Source organism: Cricetulus griseus, chromosome 3, assembly GCF_003668045.3.
Source record: "Cricetulus griseus strain 17A/GY chromosome 3, alternate assembly CriGri-PICRH-1.0, whole genome shotgun sequence".
Lineage (NCBI taxonomy): Eukaryota > Metazoa > Chordata > Mammalia > Rodentia > Cricetidae > Cricetulus > Cricetulus griseus.
Genome location: NC_048596.1, coordinates 132,464,556 through 132,486,064, shown reverse-complemented (window position 1 = coordinate 132,486,064; position 21,509 = coordinate 132,464,556). Strand labels below are relative to the sequence as shown.

General features: G+C 44.9%; 1 protein-coding gene across 1 annotated transcript in view; it reads right to left on the bottom strand.

Annotated features, from left to right (window-relative positions):
* Window positions 1-21,509, bottom strand: part of Fam189a1 (family with sequence similarity 189 member A1) — a 105,965-nt gene that overhangs the window by 17,040 nt on the left and 67,416 nt on the right. Inside the window, exons 4-6 of the mRNA XM_027408083.2 lie at window positions 11,748-11,855; window positions 2,508-2,668; window positions 1,618-1,753 (exon numbers count right to left, since the gene is read on the bottom strand). Of these exons, the coding sequence (XP_027263884.2) occupies window positions 1,618-1,753; window positions 2,508-2,668; window positions 11,748-11,855 (405 nt within the window). The remainder of the gene's footprint in view (window positions 1-1,617; window positions 1,754-2,507; window positions 2,669-11,747; window positions 11,856-21,509) is intronic.

Sequence of the window (21,509 nt, the reverse complement as noted above, 5' to 3'; positions counted from 1 at the left end):
CCTTGATGTCTGGTCAAGGGAGATGGACCACCCTGGAGGAGGGGGCAGGTGGCTGGCGCAGCCTTCCCTCTGTGGATGGTAATGGGTTTCACTCACTTCTGGACTCCCAGAGATGTCTGTGGAATTGAAAAGTGCCCTGACACCTGAGCATCAAAGGAAAATTGTTCTGGGAGCTGCAGGTCCTTAATCACCAGATGTGTCCCTGGAGAGGGGCCACAAGACATGTTATATACATGTACCTGGCCAGCTCCATAGCAGATTGAGGACTGAGTTTGTGCCAGCACCTGCAGGTGGCGGGTTTCTGAGCTAACATAAAGTAACATGACATAGCTTTGACCTTCAGCCCCCGTTACCCAAGTTCTCTAAGAGAAATCACAGAAGATAGAATTTTCCAATGCCTTGGGAAGAACAGTGTCAGATTGATCTGAAAACCATATATTAGCCTGAAATATGTTCTTCAGGGAAAGAGAAAATTGGTGATGAGACATAAATCAATACCCTTCTAGTGTACGGTGTGGGGTGGGGGCACTGAACGTCACACTCAAAGTCTGCAGTGACTGCCCACACCTGAACTGAGGGGACTTGCAAGGCCAGCGTGAGGGTCCTGGAAAGAGGGTCTTCTTGGAAAGCAAAGCCTCTGACAGGGTAGTGCCCAGGCCTTGACACTGTACACAGGGACATGATCCATTCACCCAGCCCTCTCTTATGAAAACATGATTACCACCTCATAAAGGGAAGCCAAGAAGTGGCTCCCTAACAGGAAAGTGCAATTCTATAATAACAGCAAGCAGGCTTGCTGAGGAGTGGGAAATGGCAGAGCCTCTCGCCCAAGGCAGAAATGAAATTACATACTACTGCAGACATGGCTTCTAGGTCCCTGCTTCCCAGGATGGAGCCGCCCATTTGCATCTCATCATCACCTCTTGACTTCCTGGTGTCTGCCATCCATGGAGGGCCTTGCTCTGGTCCTAATGTACTCTCCTCTGGGTCCTGCCATGTGGGTTGGTTGATGCCTGACGCTTCTAGACCAGGTACCACATTTGCCTCCAGGACCCATCATGTTACCATCTTCACCACAAACCTTGTCACGGTTGTCTACTCCCATTCTCAAAGTGAGTCCCAGAAACAACAGGATCCCCTGGCACACACAGCTCAGAGAAGGTCCCAAACACCTGGCAGTAGAAGCACATCCCTGGCCTGGGGCTGCCTGGCCTTTTACAGTTCCATCTGATGTTTGCAGCAATGGCTAAGATAGGTCTTGGTCCCCTGAGTCCTTAGTCCACAAACCCTTCTCTGGTTATGTGTTAGAAGTTACCCCATTTCCTTCTACATTCTCTCCAGACACCTGGGGAGGATGGAACATAGACACACCTGAGGCTGGGCTGTGTGTCTGGCTACAGGAATCAAGTTGAGTAACCAAAGGGCAAGTTCATATATTGATGTGCCCAGGCTGACATCAGCATCCTACATTACAGGACACTCAGAGGCTTTAATCACAAGGCAGTTGCTGATGTCAGTGACAGACACAGTCAACATTGTCAGGGAGCTTTCTGAGGACAAGCCAGGAAGTGGGGTATGCACAGGAGCTGGTCTTGTCAGGGCCTGAGCCACACTCACCTGGCTGGCAGGAGTCTGACCCACCACAGCCTCATATGGTGGGGGCAGCTCAGCAGGGTACAGCATGCCAGGGCTGTTGATGGCAACATCATATAGAGTGCTGAATGGAGAGGAAGCGAAGTCCAGGTGGAGGCCCCTAGAAAACAGAACAGCCATCACATGGTCATCCTCTGAGGGCAGAGCCCAGTATCTGGCATTTCTCTCCAAGTGTTGACTGTCTAACACTTGTCATGTGGAAAAAATTTTAAAGCCTAAATCACTGGGCAGGTCTTTCTTCTGAAAGATGCCCATATTTCACAGAACACTTAAGCTCTTGTCTATTATAATTAAAACAATGATAAAGCTGATGAAATTTCTAATTAATGTTCCACGCTCTGTGATAATTGTCACTCAGGAGCAACTTTGCATGTGTAAGACTACAATGGAGTTGTTATTGGCCTATGGTGTCATATAGGTGACACTGTAAAGACACCAACAGAAATCTTCTATTCAAGATAGGCCTTGTGCTTGACTGTAACTCTAGCATGTGGGACACTGAGATAGGAACATTATGAGTATGAGGCCATTTGGGCTACATAGAGAGTTCAAAGCCATCCTGGGCTATACAATGAGGCCCTGTCACCACAAAATAAAAATAGAACACAATAAACCCATCACTTCCACCAAAACCCCAAAGAACAAAAGTAAGAAAAGAACTACTGTATCTCCAGGTCACATCTCATTTCTTCATTTCCTATCCTTGTGAGGCACATGCCTCTGTACCCGCTTTTACTCTGTTCCACTCCACACCTCTTTCTCCCCAGCCATCACTACTTCTTCCTCTCAAAGATGCTTCCTGTCTGTGGTTTCTCTCGAAGCAGGGGACACAGGACACCGAGAGGAAGACTGACCTGTGGGCCTCCGCTGTGGGTGTGCAGGTATATTCCGGAGGGTAGTAGGGTGGAGGTGGGAGGGGGGCAATGAACTCATCAAAGTCCAGGGTCTGGTGGAGAATGGTGCCGTGTGGGGTCACGCAGGCAGCACCAGCAGAGTGAGACCTCTGTGGGAAGAACTGGAAAGCACAGAGAACCAGTGTTATCCCAGATCTTGTATGGCTGGCGGCTAACAGAGCTAATTGCAAACACATTATTTATCATGGTAAAACACCTAGTTTAACCTGCCAAGCTATGACTGCTAAACACACACGTTACAAGGATAGCTCTGAGAGGCCCTCCCTCCTCTGCTCTGCTTCCTCTACTGCTATGTAGTCTTTGAGTGTGTGTGTGTGTGTGTGTGTGTGTGTGTGTGTGTGTGTGTGTGTGTGTGTGTGTGTGTGCTTGTGTGTGAAAACTGTTTGCCTTGGAAATCTGTAATACAGTTCTTACTGTGAACCTTCAGTCCTGTGACTCTAAAGCCTAAACACTGAAGTCAAAAGGACACTTGCCATTCATGCTTCCAAACAGCACTTTGTGAGAAAAGGCTAGACTTTTAGCATGCTCACTCCACAAGTTCCTATTATGAAGTATAGTTGACCCATGCCCTATACATAAATCCCTTCTCACAGTCCTGTATTGTGAGCCCAGCATGGCATACACACACACACACACACACACACACACACACACACACACACACACACACACACACACACACCCACCCTTATAGTTCACTACAGGCCCTTTGGACAGAAATATCTAGAGATCCACACACTTTGTAGGACATTGTTCTGAAGGTGAAGAAAGCCCACCATGAGCTCCAAAATATTCTGTGGGGGCAACTGTGAACACTGGATGCCATTTTAAAATATCAAGGGGAACACTCTTTAACAAAAGCTCTCTGCCTGGATTTCTGTTTCTAACACATTAACCAATACTCCTTTCTCTTTCCACCCTGGGGCACTCCTGTCAGAGGTCACATGTTCCAGGGAAATGCCTGAGACACTGAGACACGGCTTCATCTATAGGTGTAAAATGAACCACACTGCATGGGCTCCAAGGTTTCCCATAGCATGTCAGCAAAGAGAAAAGGGACAAACACTAAGCGTCACATGGACACAGTTAAGAACAACAGCTTCATTAACAAATACAGTCCTCTAATCAGTGTGGGAATGGGATCCACAAAGTGTTCATGAAACAGATAAGATCTAAATGGGCCTTAGAAGACTGGTGGGGGTGGCAAAGGCTGGGGCTTCAGGAGCACCTCCAGGCTCTAAAACAGGTTACCAGTAAATGGTGTGTTTCAGAAGAGGAAAACAATAAGGATCTGGGCAATCCTTAATTCTGGGGATGTGTGGGGGCCAGTGAAGACATTAGAGCTGGGAGGCAGAGAGTACCCAGTGGTGGCAAGAATAGGGTGGGCTCATCCAGATGGGGCCAGGCAGTGGGAGGAATTCTGCACTATCAGGGGAGAGTCCAGGGTTCAGAATATGGTCAAATGCAGTGAAGTCAGTGTGCTCTGGACTGATGAGTACGTCTGAATGAGGGACACATGGGATTAAAATTGGCCACCACCAGCCTTCTCAATGCATAACACATTCCCTGCCCTTCCAGCTAGTCTGACTCACTGCCTTTTCTTTAATTGTGGGAAATTAGAGGGGAATGGATGGCTGTGAGTAGGTTGGATGTGTGCTGTCATCCTCTGCCTCTGAAGCTGTTAACCCTTATGCTTGCTGCTCGACAGCTCGGTGGCAATGGGAGGGCAGATGGTCCTGGGACTATTTGGAATTATTCTCTCTGAAATGAGAAGAATCAACAGTATACTAAAGCAAACCTCATGAAATGCAAAAGCACCCAACCTCTGGGCATGACTTTGTCTTCCCTGGGGACCGTTGCTTTCTTTTATAAGTGGCCTTGGTCATGGTGTTCTAATCCCAGCAACAGAAAGGTAACAAGTACACGGTCAGGCTGCCTGTGTTTTATCCCCCATCCTCTCCTAAACGGGGCCTGGCACATGCTCAGCCAACATCAGCCAAGTGGAGGGGTGGCTACCTGTCTGCTGTAGTGCCCTTGCTCTCCTGTCCCCGCAGAATCAGCCAACAGAGCAGCAAAGGAGCAAGCTGCCTGGCCTCTGCTCCTGGAATACAGTCTCCATCTTGTGCAGGAGCTATTTTTAAACCAGCCCAGATGAGCTCATGCTGTAGGCAAATCTTCTACCATCAAGACCTCTGTACACTGAATCCCATCCAGTTTCCGGCTTCCTTCCAACCAGTGCCCACCACCCCCTGCTCCGAACAAGGTCTGCTCAGCCACCCTCCACACCATACGTGCTTTGTTTCCTCTTCCTGGCAAATTAGCTCCTTCTACCTGGCAACCTGCCTGGCTTCCTTCAGGACTAGGCAGAATGTGTGTGACTGGAAGGCCTGTGTGCCAGCCCACGTCCTCCCAACTCAGGCCCCATGCTTTGGGGTCTCATGTCTACACCTCCATGGTCAGGTATAAAGCATAATTCTATATCTCCCAGAGAAGGTAGAAAAACAGACTCTAAGAAATCTCTGAGTGGTTCTGTCTTCCTGGGCTGTCTAAAGCACATGGAGATACCAGCACACCTGTGTGGGGAAACTGGCTGAGCCGCTCACACATTCCCCCAGGGGTTATCATTATTTGGATGAATGATAACCTGGAGACCTTATGTCCTGTCTCTTATGGAAGAGGGGGCTTCTTCCAGGAACACCTGAAAGCCAGGGGCCCTGAGAGCTGCAGTTACTTGACACTGGATAGCTGCCCAAGGCCTGCAACATAGAGCCCCTAAAATCTGGCTAAGCTCACACAGTCTAGCTTCTGCAGCCTGGAGGAGACCATGAAGAGGTTAATGGACCTCAGACTACCAGTCAGAAGTCTAGTCTCCAGACACTGAATGACTGCTGAGACCCACGTGACCGCACCTTTCCCCTGGTGCCACCAGAATTGTAATACGGAATACTATCCTGTGTCACAGAGCCATGAAGCAGGCTCAGATGAAGGTCTCTCTGTCATAGTCACTAGTTCTCTTGTCTCTGTGCCCGATCTTCTGCAAGGGAGCAGGATGCAGGGCAGGCTTGGGCAGCAAGAATTTGGTTACCTGAGGGTAGGATTTGCCTGATATCTGGCTCACTGCCTTCTCTGCCCCCCAAGAACAAGGCTATCCCCAGATTTTCCTTGGCATTCTGGCTCCTTGGGTGACTGCTAAACTTCTGGGGTGGGTCACGACCTTGAGTATCCTGCACATCTTCCAGCCGTGTGCTCACAGTTATCAGGCCTGTGCAAAGTGCACACCCATCTGCACTTTGCATGGGGGCTCCACTTAATGAAACATGTGAGCAGAGGTGAGAACATCGGGGCACTACTGTGAGATGACTGTGACAAGCAAAGCTGTGTAACAGCTGAGGATGCTTCTGAGGCTAAGGTGGCAGTGAGGGAAATAGCGAGGAGAATGATGCAGCAGAAAGTAGGGAAATGAGATTACATTTAAAAACAAAACGAGAGACGACACTAGAGACACTTGGGAGGTAAAAAGCACCTTCTCCACTGTGCTATGTCAATAAACAGGATTGTATCATCATGCAGTTACTATTTCTGCATGTGTTAGAAGTGACGGGCTTTAGCAGCTCTGACAATAGGAGTAACACTTGCCATCTTGTGCATTCACGATGTTAGTTCCAACTGCAGCTAATTATCACCAATATGCATTCAAATTATAGGGAAGATGTGGGTACTTAGAATTCTACAGCCCTAAGAGTGCTGCTGAGTTCCCAGGTGCCGTCATGACCTTGAGTTGCCTGTATCCACAAGCCAACTACAGAGCTGCCTAGTGGCTCCTACAATCAACCAAGGAGGCCAGAGAGCAAAGGGTGACTGTGTCAGTCCATGACACCTCTAAAAAGTTAAAAAGTTGGGACTCCTCTAAAAAGTTAACATGACAATTACATATGAGCTGCAGTAGGAATCATGGCTGGGGTTTCATCTGCTACCACTCCAGAATCAAGCAAGGACGGCTGTATGGCAGAATGAATGCCCATGGATAGTTCACGGCTGCCTTCCTTGCATGGCCGCCCCTGGGGCTGTTCTCCTTTGATGTCAGCTAAGAGATCCAAGATGGGGTTGTGCTGGATAGCTTTACATCACCTTGATGCAAGCTAAAGTCATCTGAAAGGAGGGAGCCACAATTGAGAAAAATACCATCAGAAGAACGGGCTACAGGCAAGCCTGTAGGGTATTTTCTTAACTAGTGATTGATGGGGGAGGGCCCAGTCCATGGTGGGTGGTGCCATCCCTGGGCTTGTAGTTCTGAGTTCTATAAGAAAGCAGGCTGAGCAAGCCATGGGGAGCAAGCCAGTGAGCAGCTCCCCTCCATGGCCTCTGCATCAGCCCCTGCCTCGAGGTTCCTGCCCTGTCTGAGTTCCTGTTCTGGCTTCCTTCAGCCACAGACTACACTGCAGAAGTGTAGGCCAAGCAAACCCGTTCCTCCCCAGCTTGCTTTTTGGTCATGGTGTTTTATCACAGCAATAGAAGCCGTAACTAAGACAAAGTCTCAGAGTGTGGTGCTAGGACCAGATTTACCCCCTCAGCCCAGGATCCCTGTGTGGAGAGTTACTCAGGAATGTGTGTAAGTACAGCATTACTTACAGCAGGAATGTACAGTAAGTACAGCAGGAATGGGGCACATACAACAGGAGTATACCCACAGTTCTCTCTGAAAAGAGCCTTGAGTGTTGGTTATGAAGAATGGGCCAATGGGAGGCTGCACACATGCTCATGAGGGCTGCTCCCCAGCAGTGACCTTATCATGAATTAGTACATTTTAGAGGCGCTGTGGCTCTGTATGACACTTGTCAACATGTAAGATCAGGGTTCAATCTCCAGTACCATAAAGACACACAGACACATAGATGCATACTTAGATACACACACACACACACACACACACACACACACACACACAGTGAAAGAGACAGATTACATACAGACACACATACAGAGTGAAACAGATTACACAGAGATACATACACACAGACATAGACACACACTTAAATAATAATTCTCACTTTGAGAATCTCAAGTAAAAATAACAGAAGAATGATTGGCAATTAACATGAGCCACAACTGAGCTCAACAAATGGGAATCCAGCCAGAACTGAGATGTCAAAGACGGAAAGATAACACTGAGGCATGATAAGCCCATGGCACAACTGCCGTACCGATTTAATATAATCCCAATGTGATTATCTTTTAGAAATTGACAGATTGATTTGGAAATTCACAGGGAACTCCAAGGATGTGGACTTTCACAACCAGCTTGAGAATCAATGAAACTGGAGAATTCTCACACCCATTTTAAAAGTGACTAGAACATGGTGATCAAGGCTCTGTGGAATTGCCATAAAGATAGACTGATGAAACAGAACTGAGAGCCCCCAGATAAACCCACACATCTGTGGTCAACTGGCTGCCACCAGTGACACTGAGCCAACTCAGTGGCACAAATGGCATCGGGAACCACACAAAACTGGATGTCCCTCACACTGTGCATGACAACCAATTCAAGATGCTCCCAAACGTCAACTAAGACTGCAAAACTCTCAGAAGAAATGATTTCATTTCCTTGGAAGACAGGATACCAAAAGCAAAAGTAGAAGTGGGGAAAAGGGACACCTTGGGCCCCATTGAAACTAAAGTGTTGAGGTTTGAGAGATACTGCCACGTGTGAAGATAATCAGCATAACGGGAGAAAACGTTTACACAATGTGCATCTGAAGAGAGACCTGTGTCCAGAGTACACAGAGAACTCTGTGACTCAGCAGTAAGAGACAATCCCAATCTTAAAAATGGGCCAGGTCAAGTCCCTCTCTCCACAGAAGGTCTATACGTAGCCATTAAACACAGAAAGAGAACCAACATCATTAATCATTGGGAAAAGGCAAATCTACACTACAAAGGAATACCACCTCACAAGCACTAGGCAGAGGTGAGGGTGGAATTCGAGGGAGGAAAGTTATTTATAAGCATTTGTATATGTGCTTAGATATAATGGGTGAATGGAAGGACTTGCTGCCAAGCGTTAGTGGTTGTCTCTCCCAGGGGCAGGTGAGGAAGGTCATTAACTTTTCTTTATGTACTGCTATGTAATTTAGCTTCATCCAATGATCATATATTATTCCTTTAATTTCGTAACTGGATGAAATGAGGTAAGGCTAAAAAGAGATCTCAAGGCATCTCCCTAAACATTCTGGTTACGTCTGACTGGGTGTGTCCACAACCCCACTGGGCTATCTCACTTCTTCCAGGGTGCAGCCACCACAGCCACAGCCTGGGCCAGCCACAATTCATAAGGCTACCCTGATTAAAAAAAAATTCTATACATTGTATGATCCATCCTCTCTGGCAGGATAGAAAGGCTCAAACACTTAATGGCCTTCAGTGCAAAAGAAGCAAGACCAGTGGGTGGTGATGTGCCCACAGGTTCGTTAGGCTGGTCTCACAGACACCATGGCTATAAACAGCTCTTCCTCCTGCCCCGCTCCCCTGCTCCATGATGCTGGAGCATGCCCAGCTCAGTTTGACTGGGAGACCAGAACCTTGCCTGTGCCACAGCACAGGAGGAGGTCTCACCTGCAGGCTGCTCAATTACTCCTACTTATAAGCCAGGAGGATTTGATGGTAGCTTGTGGCATGGATGTGTTTAGTCCCCCCCACTGACCTCAGCAGGGTGCTTCTGTGTGTGTGTGTGTGTGTGTGTGTGTGTGTGTGTGTGTGATCTTTCACAGGTGAGGCCTCCTGGGAAGGGTGAGGGTGGTGTGGGTGGAGTTAGGTGGCTGGAGGCAAGGCCTTTAGAGGAAAGTAATGTCATGCTTTTAGCTCAGAGAGCTTGTCATGGAAGAGTTAGCCTAACATCTATGTATATCTTTGCCCATTTTGATGCCATCTACCATGCCGTTTTGCCTCTTTGGACTTCTAAACCATGATCTAAATAACCTCTTTATAGGAGTCTACCCTAGGGTATTTCATCATGACAGGAAACTAAGCTTTTGTAATTCCTGTAACCATTTGCTTGCTCGCAGCACAGCACAGTTAGTACAGTAAAGCAGTACTGTACTTGCAGTCAGTGCCATGACGATGTCATTCCTGTGATGTCACTGCTGTGGTGTCCAGGAATTGGCTGATACTCCTACCATATTGAAAAATGAAGGTAAAGCTGGGGACATAGCAAAGTGGTAGAGCTGTTTCCCAGCCCGTACGAGGCTCCATCCCCAGCACTGCCAATAAGTAAAAATCAACAAACATCAGCAGGTGGTCCTGCAAGGCCCCTTTCATAGGTGAGGAAACTTCTGGACAAGCAGGTTCAGTGACGTGCTCAGAGGTACCATAGAGGCAGAAGCAGTGGGGCTCAGATGCGGACATGCTTGACGCATGAACCCAGGCCTACTTCTGTTCTACATGGCCACCAAAAAGGACAATGTGTACTTTGGTTTAATTCTAAATGCTCACACAGCTAGAATATACCTTATTCTTATTTAGTTGGCAATTTTCATTTGAGCGTTTAAAAGCACAGGGATACAAACTGCTATCATCTACAGCCTTCACTTCTGTTAGTCTGGTCGAATTGGTGTGATATTTACAGATCAATGGCAAAATCCACCGAGATGGGTAGAAGCTTCTGGTATTTATATTTAACCTTTCCTTTATACAGCATGCTGGAGAAAATTGCCGACACGAGGCCTCGATGAATGAGGCCAAAAGTTCACCCTGCTGAATAACTGCTTAATTAGACACCTTTCAGAACACTGCGACCTCTCAGAAAGGTCAGCTCGCTATGACAGCTGTGTGGATGTATGCTTCGAGAGTGCACCAGGCTGCACGCCACATACGATTAGGACCAACGGAGTTTTAACATATTGGTAATGATGCTCTCTGGCCTTACATCTTGATTAACGGATGCTCTGTTAAGGGTGGGTGAGGAGGAAGACATAAAAGAAAAGCCCACTATAGGAATAACTTGTCCTTTCTTCCATGAAATGCATAAAACATTATTGGGTGGAGGGCACAGTGGCCTTGTGGGTCAGGCTGAAAGACACAGAGAGCTTGAATGTGACTTATCCCAGCCCAAAATGGTGGTGTTGGGAGATGGGTCTAGTGGGAAGTGCTTCGGTAAGAGTAGTCAACCCCTCCTGAATGGATGAAAGCTATCTTGAGGGAGTGAACACTCATTGTAATAAGCAGGGTTAGCTACCGTGGGGGGTGGGGAGCAGGACTGTTAGCCCTCGTCTTCTGTCTCCCACTTCCCTTCTGCCATTTGCCATGAGGTTTACACCAGAAGCCAACTGTGTGCAGTCGTGCAGCCTTGGGCTCCCCACCTTCCAACACTGGATGCTAACTAAACCTACTTTCTTTATAAGTTACTTCATCTTTGGCTATTCTGTTACAGTAAGAGAAAAAGAAAAGCAGACAGAGAGTTAGCAAATGGGAAGGAGGGAGAATGGGCTCCTACCCTTAGGGCCAAAACCAATACCAATTTCTTTTTATTATGAGTTTCACAATAATGTATTGAACCCTAGGCTGTGGTCCATTCATGCTGAGATAGCAAAGAGCCATCATGACTCATGAAGTGTGTGTTTAGAGATGTTTATTAATAAGAACATGACCCCTGCCCTGACCTTACCACTCCCATGGGAGCAGAAGGTCTTTTTTCCCTAAAGACCCTGGCCATGACACCAGATGAGGGCCACTAGTCCATGACCTCAGGGTTAATTAGCAAATTTCCAAAGCAAAGAACAGAGGTTTTTCAGTTTGAGAAATCATCTTCTAACAACTCCAAACTTCTATTACAGAGAATTCTCAAGAATAAGGACAATTCTTGCTCTTAAGATCCCGGAGGGTGTCCACCACAGCAGGATTTTGACTTACTAGGGGACACATTCCAGGTGCTCTGGGGTGGGGAGGGGAGATGGCTCTATCATAAACATGGAACTCAACTGATGTCTGAAGTAAGGCAACAGCAGTCAAGTTCCCCTTTCCAGAGCAACACAAGGTGACTCCAAGGATCTCTGGGCAGTTTGAACCAACAGAACCCAAGGTTCTTTAACCAGAAGTAGAGAACACATATAAGCTGGACTCCCATTGGTTGCAGGGGGGCTGGGCTGGGCACTCTGGGAGGGCCTGGGCAGGAGCAGGGTCACTCACCATCTGCAGGACATCGGCAGAGACCATCTGCATGCAGCACATGGCTGTGGCCAATGCACACACGATGGTAGAGAGGACATTGAGGGCGCACACGCTGAAGAGGAGATCCTGAAAGAACAAAAGGCAGGCAAAGGGTCAGTTCTTCCTGGTCACCCAGATGTAGAATCCAGGGTACACAGTAGCCCAGGACCAGCACAGCATGGGCAGCTGCCCCCTGCTTCACAGAAAGCTTGTTTTTCGTGTGGCTGCATTTTATTCACTCTCAAGATTAGCCTTTAAAAAAAAACATGCTTGTTTAATTTTTTTACTATGCTGCTCAAACTGTTCTTAATATGAAAACATGTCTTTCATAATTTTGGTAATTGTTAGGTAGTCGGTAAGATAGCTGAGGAAAATATTGGGATGTTTATGTAAGAAGGTGGGTAATTTTTATCAATCACAAAGTGTAGCTCGACAATGATGAGTGTTTATTAAAACTTCAAGTTTTTAAATGACTTTGTTTTTTAGATTTGGGGAATTGTGGATTCACATGTAATTGTTAGAAATAATGCCGAGTTATCATGTGTACCCACTGGTAGCATCTTGCAAAACCAGAGCTTAGCTCACTATCCCAGTAGGATAGTGGCAGCACGGTCAAGACATAGAACACCCCATCACTGTGGGTCTCCCATGCTGCCTCTTATAAGCCAACCTTCCTCCCTCCCCCTGCTTCTCTCTCCAAATACCTTCTGTCAACTACTAGCTTGCACCTCAATACCTGTTTCAAGGATGTTACATAAGTAGAATCACAAAGCATGTGACCATTGCAATTGTTTCTTTTCTTTCTTCTTCATTCAGCACAATCGTCTTCTGACCCACCAAGGCTGTTTAACAAGTTCATTCCTTTTTACTGGTGGATTAGTATTCCACTACATAGATGTACCACAATTGGTTTAACCTTGGTAATTTGCAATTTGGGGTTAATACAAATAAAACATGCACAGTTTGTGCAGGTGTTTATGTGAATATTTAAGTTTTTATTTCTCTGTAGTAATTGTCCAAGACAACAATTGCTAAGGTATAGTTATTGCAGTTAGTTTTGCAAACATTGAAACTGCTTTCTATGATAGCTGAACCATTTTACATTCACACCCATGATGCAAGAGTGATCCAGGTTCCCTGCATCATTGCAAACTTTTTGTGTGACTTCTAGTTTAGCTGTTCTGATAGGTATGCATGGATTTACATTCCCAGCTCTATTTTGAATTTCCCTAATGTGTAAAGATGTTGAATGATTTCATTTTGCTTGCTATTAACCATCTGGTTCCTCTTTAGTAAAATGTCTTTCAGGTTTTGCTCATTTTTCCCATTGGCTTGTTTGCCCTTTCACTCCTGGATTTTAAAAAGTTCTTTATATCAGTTCTTTCACAGGCTTAAGACTTGCAAATTATTTTCTCGAACTACAGCATATCTTTCCAAGAACATCCCATGGTGCCTGAGTTTGGGGTGCATTAACAAAAATGTCACCAGATGTGTGACTACAGCAACAAGGCATTTGTTTCCTACCTTAGGAGGCTGAGGGTATAGATCTTCTTGCTGTGGCTTTGCCTCATGGGAACAGGGCAGCTAGTTCTCTGGGTTCCCTAAGAAGGACTTGAACACCTGGAGAACTCCACCTTTGTGACCTCATTATGTCTGGAGTCTTGGTGCTCTAATGACATCGGATCAGGATTTTAGCATTTTAGCATGTGTACTTGGGGGAGGAAAACATTTAGTTTATTGCATGTGAACTTTTTACAGAGCACAAAAATTTCCTCTCCCTCCCTCTCTTTCTCCTTCTCCCCCTCTCTGTCCCTCTCCATCACTCTCCCTCCACCACCACTCACCATGCTTTGGGTGCCAAGTCTGTCTAGCCCTAAAACTTAAACATTTTCCCATGTATTTTTTCCTAAACATTTTTAGAGTTTTGTTTATGTTCATGCCCATGACTCATTTTGAGGTAATTGTTGGATAAGGTTTAAGTTGCAGTTCATTTTGTCCTTTAATTTTAATTTCCACATGCTCATTGTGAGTATATAGAAATGTGATTTTGTATGTGTGTGCGTGCGTGCGTGCGTGCGTGCGTGCGTGCGTGTGTGTGTGTGTGTGTGTGTGTGTGTGTGTGTGTTTATGTTGTATCTTGTGATCTTGAATTCATTAGTTCTAGCCATTTTTCAAAGATGTTTTGGCATTTTTTATGCAGATGTTGTTTCTCTGTCATTTATATGCTGCTGCTCATTTTTTTTTTGTTGTTTTTTTTTTGTTTTTTTTTTTGTTTTTTTTTTTTTTTTTGCCTTATAGCACTAGCTGGGACTCTGACCACTGGGAGTAACAAGACTAATGAGATGACAAAAGCAGACACCTTCACCTTGTTCTCCATCTTAGAGGTCGACTTCATGACACTGTTCATCATCTTAGATATCTACTTCATGGTACTGTTCTCCATCTTAGAGGTCTACCTAATGACATTGTTCTCCATCTTAGGTGTCTTCTTCATGACACTGTTCTCCATCTTAGAGGTCTACCTAATGACAATGTTCTCCATCTTAGAGGTCTACCTAATGACATTGTTCTCCATCTTAGGTGTCTACTTCATGACAATGTTCTCCATCTTAGGTCTGCTTCATGGCACTGTTTTTTGTCTTAGAGGGTCTACTTCATGGTATTTAACTGTCCAAAGGTAATTCTTTAGGAACTTCATTCTCAAATTCCATAAATAGAATTCACAAAAATGATCCCCAAGATTAACAAAATTGACCAATGATACCAGTAAAGACTATCTTTTCATGGAAAGACAAGGGTATCTATCAAGGTTAGGCACAATAATCTATCAAAGGGTGAGTATCCCTGAGAGGAAATACAAGATGACTTTTCAGTGACTGACATTGTGCATGCATGGGGGTCTATGTGTCCATCTGATTGTCTAGTCCAGCAGCATTTCCAGGGCTTGTTCTTGTAGTCTTGAGTCAGTGTCTTCAATTCTATAACACCCTCTAGGAAGTTTTCCCACTCTCTTATAAACTGTCTGTCACTGTAGAAATCACTGTGTGCCCCCTTTCCTTAGAACTTCAATGCTAACTTGTGCGATAGAAAAAGGGTGTGGTTATGACAATACTGTGGGAGGTAAATTTAGCTAATGGCATTTCATGCTTCACAAGGTTGTACAGCTCTGTGTAAATGTGGAATCAGAGAATGAAAGTCTGGCTTTTAAAAGCTAAGCAGTGCTCACTCTGGGGCTCATTCCTGCCATCTCAACACCTTTAAACAATGTAAGACTGGACTCTGGCCAGCCCTGTGAGCCCAGACGTTGTGTCTAATCCTTTCAAGTGGCTCTGTCCCTGGCCTCTAGTAGTTTCTTCCCCAGAATATGCTAATAGTGTTCAACAGAATACCCAAGGGATACTATAACGAGAGCCAATCCATAGTCCGTATGGTTAAGATATCTTTATTCAGATAAACACCAGCCAAATGCAAGCCAGAGCATGCCAGGGGCAGCAAGGCAGCCAGGCCAGAGAGAAGGGGCCCCCATGTGCCTGCAGCCCCTTAAGAACCTAACACTCATCATCGTAACCTCACCTTGACCATGCCCTGACAGGCATGGTCAAGCATACCTGTAGCTAGCCCTTAGGAGGCGTGGTTATGTTGTCTCCTTACAGGACACCCTCCACAGACCCCACAGTTCTGTCTGTGTGCAGGTCTTCCCCTCACTCTATCTTGAGAGCTCTATTCCATGTCTTGGCCATCTTATACTTTTGGTTGTGTCACCCAAATTCAGGAAGTCTCAGGAGGCCTCCTAAGTTCTTTCCTCAGCACTGGGGGAAGTTTCTTCAGGAAGTCAGCAAGAGAGGGGACTGTGGGACTCCCCTTGTTTGCTGACCTTCTCCCAGGGACCACAGTCCTTTATTGCATCCTCACACATTTTGTCAATTTGTTGGCTGCTTCAGGCAGGAGGTAAATCCAGTCCCTGGCTTCACTATCTTGGGAAGATGATCTGGGTGGCATTTTTTTTTTTGTTTGGTTGGTTTTTTTGATTGTGGCAGAGCTAAGCAGGCTCCTGCAGCCGCTAAGGAAGGCTGTGAGCTTAGTCATGGAACAGAACACATACACAGTTCTAGAGAGAGGATAAGGAGCTCAGACTGTGTTTTTCAGGTAATGGAAATCACCAATGAAAACATGTGAGGTTGGAAAAGTGGGAACAAGATCTTCATTTACAAATGGGAAAGGCATAATTTGAAGGACACAGCATAGAATCTGAGCTTCAACAATCAGCAAATATCTGTTGACCCAAAGTTTGGAAACACTGAAGAGATTGGTGATATACTATTGTGAGCCAGGGCCCACAGGAATATGGAGACCGTGTCTGAGCCAGACTTCAGAGCCTAAGGCAAAGCAATGCAATCATGTATTGTTGATGAGCAGGGGGAAGGTGAAGTAAGGACAAAGAGATGATAGAAGTGATCCTAGTGAGTGTAACATGAGACACCAGCCCCAGGACCAGAGGGTGATGGGAGATGACCATTTTAAACAAATATAGTCTGGAACATGGAGAGGCTTAATCGCCAGGCTGCCATTCCACAGACAAGCTAGAGAGTGGCTTGATGGTGACTAGAGCTGGCAGAGCAGAGTAGCAGCTGTCCCATGACCTTGACCTTGAGGATGCTCTTGCTGTGTCCAGTGACCTATATTTACTCCCATTTCTAGATCCACCACACTTCAGGGGTCAGAGTTCCCCAACCAATGCCCCGACGAAGACACATCTCTGCAATGAGATCACCACTTTTATCTTACGGGCACACGGAAGATTATATATTATATATTTTACATGTCTGTGAGGGTAATTCCAAGTTATAACTAAAACAGTGAGTGATCCCTATCATTACAGTATAGCTAGAAATAGATGCAAAACTCTGGGAATTTCAACGTTAATGACCACTTGTTCTATTGTCATCGAGACGAATGCCCTGGAAATAACACTAATTTTGCATACACTTCCACCAGTCAGCCTTAAAACCTCTTGTTTGAATATGTACCCCGAGGCAAACACTGCTTTATGTCTTGTGAAGTGTGTTTATTTGAAACACATTCCAAAATGACTTCTCTCCCACCGTGCCCCCCCCCCCCAAGTGCTTCCATGTTTGGCTTTTTCTAACAACAGCACACCACTGGAATTAGGTTCAAAAGTTTCTTTACAATTCCTTTCTGGTTTAAATAACGCCTTTACCGCTGTGACAGCTTTCTCAGGGCATGTCCACAAATGCTAAAATTCATGGTCTGTAAAATCCCTTAACACGGTCAGTGGAAATGGCAAGTATGGAAACAGCACAGCTGTCATTGCTGATAGTGAGTCTGGCCTCTGGACATTTGTCACACTTACCTCCCAAGTCATTAACACTAACACTTAAGAAACTCTCTCACAGAACACATCGTGCATAGAACAAAAACAAAGGAGGAAAAGGGTTTTAGATACTTAGGCAAATCTACACATGATGAATTCTCAGAATATTCTCTCCACTCCCAGTAAACCTGGAGTCGCACAGTGTAATTACCAGAGCCAGGTGTCAGCAATGAGAACACACAGGTGCCTCCACATTAGGAAACTCCAGGTTCAGGGCTTTCATTCCTTTGCCTCCTGGAAATGTCCTTGTGCAGAAGATGAGCTCCTATAATTCTTCCTACGAGTTCATTCACTAGGTTTTTCTCTCTGACATGTTTTCTTTTTTGACTAATGAAAGAAGTTTCACAGGCTATATGAGCCAAAGTATCCTGCTGTTCTGCCTAACACAGGAAAAAAGAGGCAGAGACAATAAATATCTGATGTAACTGAATGTGGGGTGGGGCTGGGCTTCACCAGGATTGCCATTTTAGATACGTACTCCCTGTATTGTTTATTTCCTTGGCATGTCTGACACTGGCTATGTACTCCTATCTGACATTTACTGATCTGTGTGGAGGAGGCAGACTGCCACAGGTGTGGGCCTGCCTCCAAGATCCTGCTGACTTCGATCTTGACTGCTCTGCACACCTCTGTACCCTGTGCTGAGTTTGCAAAAAAGCAATTCTGAAGAAAGAGGAAAGAGGTGCCATGTGTAGATTTACTATGTAGGTACAGATTCTCCAAGTTCCACATTCCATGTCCATCACCTAGCTTCGTGTGAGTGCAGGCCCCTACGAGCTTTGACTGAGAGCAGACACAGATCAGCCACTCTGCACAGTGCTTCCGATATGCATTTAAACTCCCTGTCTCTGAACCAGGAGTCTCCTGCCTTCTGTCAGAGAAGTAACAGCAACCCAAAACAGGCTGGTTTGTTAGTTTGAGAGGAGGTAAAAAGTCTCAGGCCCTATGGGAGAAATACAAAGCATTCCTTCTTCCATCTTGAAGAATAGCAAGACCAGAAACCATGTCTTCCACCATTGTAGATGGTGGAATGGCTTGTTCATAAACATTCATCTGAAAATTTATAAGCTATCTTATTGTACTCTTTTGAATTTTAAATTCAGACTAGAAGGAAACTGTATTTAATTCTCACATTCCCAACCACACATAGAGAAAAAAATCAATTTAACCTTTAAATAAAGTAATGCAGAAAATGACTCAGTAAAACAAGACACCCTTTAATTTTTGATAGTATAATCAATGTGCGTGTGTGTGTGCATGTATACTGTGACTGCTATTTTCCACATTTTTTCAAAGATTTTGACAATCACAGATTTCCAAACCACTTAATTTGCTCCTCTAGAAGGCAGTGGTTGGATACAGAAGACCTTCTGGATAGGATGAGTTCATATCCTAGGAAAGGAGCTAAAACTAGACCTCCCTATAAAGAAGGTGAGTGATGCTGACTGGGGAGGATCCAGGTGAGCTGTACTTTCAAGATGCAAGCGTCTTACTTAGGACCACTGAATGTAAGTGAACTAGCCTCACTATGAGTATCAAGAGCATGGGGACACTCCTCCCAAGGATGCTGTACATGGCTCCTCCCAGGGATGCTGTACATGGCTCCTCCCAGGGATGCTGTACATGGCTCCTCTCAGGGATGCCATACATGAAGCCTCCCAGGGATGCTGTATATACAATGGCACTTCAACTGTTCAAGAAACACACACCTCTGCATCCCACAGACATGCACCTTATCTTGGAACCAGAACCCCTTCTTTGTTCTCTGAAGGACAGCTTTGAACTTTCATAAAATGTCTACAAATTCCTAAGTTACACTTGTAAGTAAATATGTTCTTCATAGGTTAATTATTTTCTTATAGTTCTACAAAGTTTCAGCAGGGAGAAAACTCCTTAATGCTGCTCTGCTATTCAAGGACAGAAAAGCAGGCAAACACATCTATCTATGGATCTGTATGCATATCATGTATGCATACATAGCATGTATGTCTGCATAAATAGAATTGTTTTTAAATAGATTCCAAATAGCTAAAACCATTGTGATTATAATTAGCTTTTAAAAACTAGACTACCTAAACTTATAAAATCATGAAAATTTAAGTGGGAATTATTAAAAGTGTTTAGAAAAGAAAGGCCTTGAGTTCATAAAAATGGACCATAAATATATAAATGGAAGAGTAAAATGCATTGATAAAGGAAAGTCCTTATCATTCATGGCAAGAAGGTGGCATATTGTCTAGTTCTCTTACTGTCAGTCACATTCAGCAGGTTAACCAAAGGCACTGGCAATCACCTATAATGTTTATGAATCTATGGGCCCTCACCCACCAACAACTTCAACAGAGGTAACCAATTCCTGCCACTGGGACTTTTATTTGTCAGCCTGTGGTGCCCAGGAAAGGCTTTGTTGCCTTCTCATAAGGCAACTAACTCTACTTGATATGTATGTATATGTATATATACATATATATGAACTAAATTTATATATTTAGTTTTTATTTGTGTGTGTGTGTGTATGTATGTATGTATGTATGTGCATGTATATGGAAGCTTATACAGTAGTAGGTTTCCATATGGCTTTTTCATAGTTTTTATTGTTAGTTATCCCTCTCCAAATTTCCTCATCTAACTTACCCTCTTATTCCCCTCCTCATTTGAGCTTTCCTAGAATATGAAGTGAGTAAAATGGGTATTCGACTAGAGAAGAGTACCCACTGGCTAGCTTTCATAGTGCTGGAAGGTGCTATGCCCACTACCAGAATAGAAAAGCATCTATTGTACCCGGCTGTGAGCCCTTCCAGTTACAAGAACAAGGAACCTGGAAAGACATGCTGTCTGGTACAATAGTGGCATGAATTTCTTGATAGCAATCAACTCCTCTTTGATTTGGGATTTAAGGCCCACTCCACGAACTGAAACCCACAACTTATGACCTGTCTTTGCACAGGTTGGAGCCAAAAACCTGTGAACAGAGAGGTCATATGCCCTGAGGGAGCACATGTTACAGGGTTTCTTACTGCTATTACTCTGGTAAAGGGACACAGCATTAAGCTGGCTTCTAATGACTTATTATACTTGTATGTCTCATATATTAGTTTGTCTCTCAACCTGCATTGGAGAAGCTTCTCTCTGCAGCAGGTGGCAGCTGTCACACAGACACACAACTGGTCACAGGTGCAGAGAATCAGAGACTTCGGGACGCTCAGCTTTAAATGGGACAATGATATCACACACACCCCTCCCATGGATCAGGGATCATTGGGGAAAAGAGGACAGAAGTTCTGTAAGATTCAGATGCAATGAGACTACAAGGAAACCATTTTCTGGACACAGCAGGATGGTGGCACATGTAAACTTTTGGTGATTGTAACAGAATGCACAAGACCTAGCAAAGTCAAACTGAACAAAATCCTACCATGGAGGGGGAAGTGGGCACCAAGTCCCACTCTAGCTAAGATCTATTGGCAACTGAGAGCTTCTGGGAGAGGGAGAGTGAATTTTCTTTAAAGTGTGGCCCCTGGTGGGTCAACTACACTCCAGTGGAAAGCTACACATCCAAGAGTATATGAGTAGCACCAACTGTACTTGATGGGTTTTAAATTTTAAAAAAGACACAATACTGAGTTGGTAGGTTCTTAGTCACGGCTTCTATTGCTAAGACAAAACACCATGACCAAACAGCAAGTTGGGGAGGAAAGGGTTTATTTGGCTTACACTTTAGCATTGCTGTTTATCACTGAAGAAAGTCAGCACAAGAACTCAAACAGAGCAGGATCCTGGAGGCAGGAGCCGATGCAGAGACATGGCGGGTGCTGCTTATTGGCTTGCTCAGCCCACCTTCTTAAAGAACCAGGACCACATCCCAGAGATGGCACTGCCCACCATGGCCTGAGCCCTCCCCCACTGATCACTAAATAAGAAAATGCCTTACAGCTGCATCTCATGGAGGCATTTCCTCAGCTGAGGCCCCTTCCTCTGATGGCTCTAGCTTGTGTCAAGTTGACACACAAAACCAGCCAGTACAGTAGGTGGACCTTGGAAGAGTGAAGGGATGGTGTGATTCTGATCAAAACACACTGTATGAAATTCTCAAAGAACTAGTTTAAAAGCCAGAGGAAAATGGCATGTTATGTAGCCTGTGTTAGGATGACTGGATTTTTTTTAAGTGTAAACAAAAAAGATCTAGATCGTAAAGAAAAACAGAAAAATTCTCCTGTATGAACTGAGATGCAAATATCCTAAATAAGATGTTGACTAATTTAAATCTACTACATATTAAAACTCCACATTGTCACCAAGTTTAGCTAATTCCTATTTTAATATAAGTTAATCTCATAATACTATTCACT